The sequence below is a fragment of the Notolepis coatsorum genome (assembly GCF_963971535.1).
Source record: "Notolepis coatsorum genome assembly, chromosome: 20".
NCBI lineage: Eukaryota > Metazoa > Chordata > Actinopteri > Aulopiformes > Paralepididae > Notolepis > Notolepis coatsorum.
In genome coordinates, this window is record NC_140184.1 from 10,961,003 (window position 1) to 10,963,502 (window position 2,500).

Consider the following 2,500-nt stretch of genomic DNA (forward strand, 5'->3'; position numbering starts at 1 on the left):
TGATCAAGTTCAAGCTTTTATTTTTATATTCCTTAATTCCACGATGAAATTACACGATACATTAAGTGTGGGGACGCCAAAAAGATTATCCGAAATAAAATGGGGTCGTGGTATAAAAAAGTTTGAGAACCCCTGTATTAGAGCTCAACCAGATGGTAGAGAATCACAGTGGAAAGCATCCCAACTAAACCTGTGGGCAATAATGGTTTTAGATATCACATACAAATATTCTCCTTCTCTTCGATTGGTATACTATATATATAGTGAATGTTTTCATCTTTATTTCTAAGAAACAATGAAATATTGTTGATAACGGTATTGTGAAAATGGAGCGGCAACCTTTGAGTGAATCCGTCCACCTTAACCCTTTCACTACCACACTACAGAAGGTTAACCCTTTCACTACCACACTACAGAAGGTTAACCCTTTCACTACCACACTACAGAAGGTTAACCCTTTCACTACCACACTACAGAAGGTTAACCACTACCACACTACAGAAGGTTAACCCTTTCACTACCACACTACAGAGGGTTAACCCTTTCACTACCACACTACAGAAGGTTAACCACTACTACAAAACAGAAGGTTAACCCTTTCACTACCACACTACAGAGGGTTAACCCTTTCACTACCACACTACAGAAGGTTAACCACTACTACAAAACAGAAGGTTAACCCTTTCACTACCACACTACAGAAGGTTAACCACTACCACGCTACAGAAAGTTAACCCTTTCACTACCACACTACAGCAGGTTAACCCTTTCACTACCACACTACAGAAGGTTAACCCTTTCACTACCACACTATAGAAGGTTAACCCTTTCACTACCACACTACAGAAGGTTAACCTTTCACTACCACACTACAGAAGGTTAACCCTTTCACTACCACACTACAGAAGGTTAACCCTTTCACTACCACACTACAGAAGGTTAACCACTACCACACTACAGAAGGTTAACCCTTTCACTACCACACTACAGAGGGTTAACCCTTTCACACCACACTACAGAAGGTTAACCACTACTACAAAACAGAAGGTTAACCCTTTCACTACCACACTACAGAAGGTTAACCACTACCACGCTACAGAAAGTTAACCCTTTCACTACCACACTACAGCAGGTTAACCCTTTCACTACCACACTACAGAAGGTTAACCCTTTCACTACCACACTATAGAAGGTTAACCCTTTCACTACCACACTACAGAAGGTTAACCTTTCACTACCACACTACAGAAGGTTAACCCTTTCACTACCACACTACAGCAGGTTAACCCTTTCAATAACACACTTAGAAGGTTAACCCTTTCACTACCACACTACAGAAGGATAACCATTTCACTACCACACTACCGAGGGTTAACATTTCACTACCACACTACAGAAGGTTAACCCTTTCACTACCACACTACAGAAGGTTAACCCTTTCACGAGTTTCACTGAAACGTATGGAGTTCTAGAATTACTACACGATAGAATTGTGATAAGATGTTGGTGGGTTAAAGGGTACAGTGTGCCCCCCCCCCCCCCCCCCCCCCCCCCCAGCCCTTTGATGCAACCTCTCAAAAAAGAGTTTGTCAATATTACGCTCTGACCACTGAAGAAATGCATACACGTAGGAGTGGGCAAGGCTTTTTACCTTGGCTCTGCAAATAGACTACTAGAAGTAAAATACTGGAGAACTCGTAAAGTCTGCATGTTTATAGCGGGGGGGGGGGGGGGGGGGGGGGTGACAGTAAATGTGCCAACTTTATGAGTGCTCCAGTGTTTTGCTGTAGGTAGTCTATTTGCAGAGCCACGGTAAAAAGCCTTGCCTATATATATCTTGCCTATCTACTGTTGAGCACCAAACACTTGGTAAATCTATCTATCTATCTATCTATCTATCTATCTATCTATCTATCTAGTATTGATAGATCTTGTTTGATCTGTTCACTCTCTCCACGCACGTCCGTCCTCCAGAAACCAGTGTGTGAGCAGATCCTCACAGGACCGGCCTTCAGCAGCTGTCAGGACCTGGACGTGGCCTCGTTCACCAGCGCCTGCATGGCCGACCTCTGTCACTGTGGCAACACCAGCGACAGCACCTTCTGTCTCTGTAACACCATCTCCGAGTTCTCCAGGCAGTGTGTCCACGGCGGGGGGAAACCCACACAGTGGAGGAACCAGCAGTTCTGCGGTAAGGACCTCTTAAAGCTTGAGATTCTCTCCTCCGTTGCAGAGTTTAAAACCGGGATCTCCAACTCTTTGTCAATCAAGTTGTACGTGTTTTACGTAACGTCGCTTGACAGAAATGGCGCATTTTTGACAGAAGCCTTTGCCGAAGTAAACATTTTTTATCTTGCGTGACTCAGTGTCATTTCTGTCAAAGGTAGCTCGGCCCTCGCATTATACTGTAAATCAGCCTTCTCACACATCCATGGAACATAACTAACTATACATACACACAGGGCCAGACTGGGGAAATAATTCAGGCCGAGAATATAGT

General features: G+C 43.8%; 1 protein-coding gene across 1 annotated transcript in view; it reads left to right on the top strand.

Moving 5' to 3' along the window:
- LOC311247295 (mucin-2-like) overlaps positions 1-2,500 on the top strand; it is a gene marked incomplete at both ends in the record, with an annotated part of 111,952 nt that overhangs the window by 6,627 nt on the left and 102,825 nt on the right. Inside the window, 1 exon segment of the mRNA XM_084337654.1 lies at positions 1,975-2,191. Within this exon segment, the coding sequence (XP_084193780.1) occupies positions 1,975-2,191 (217 nt within the window).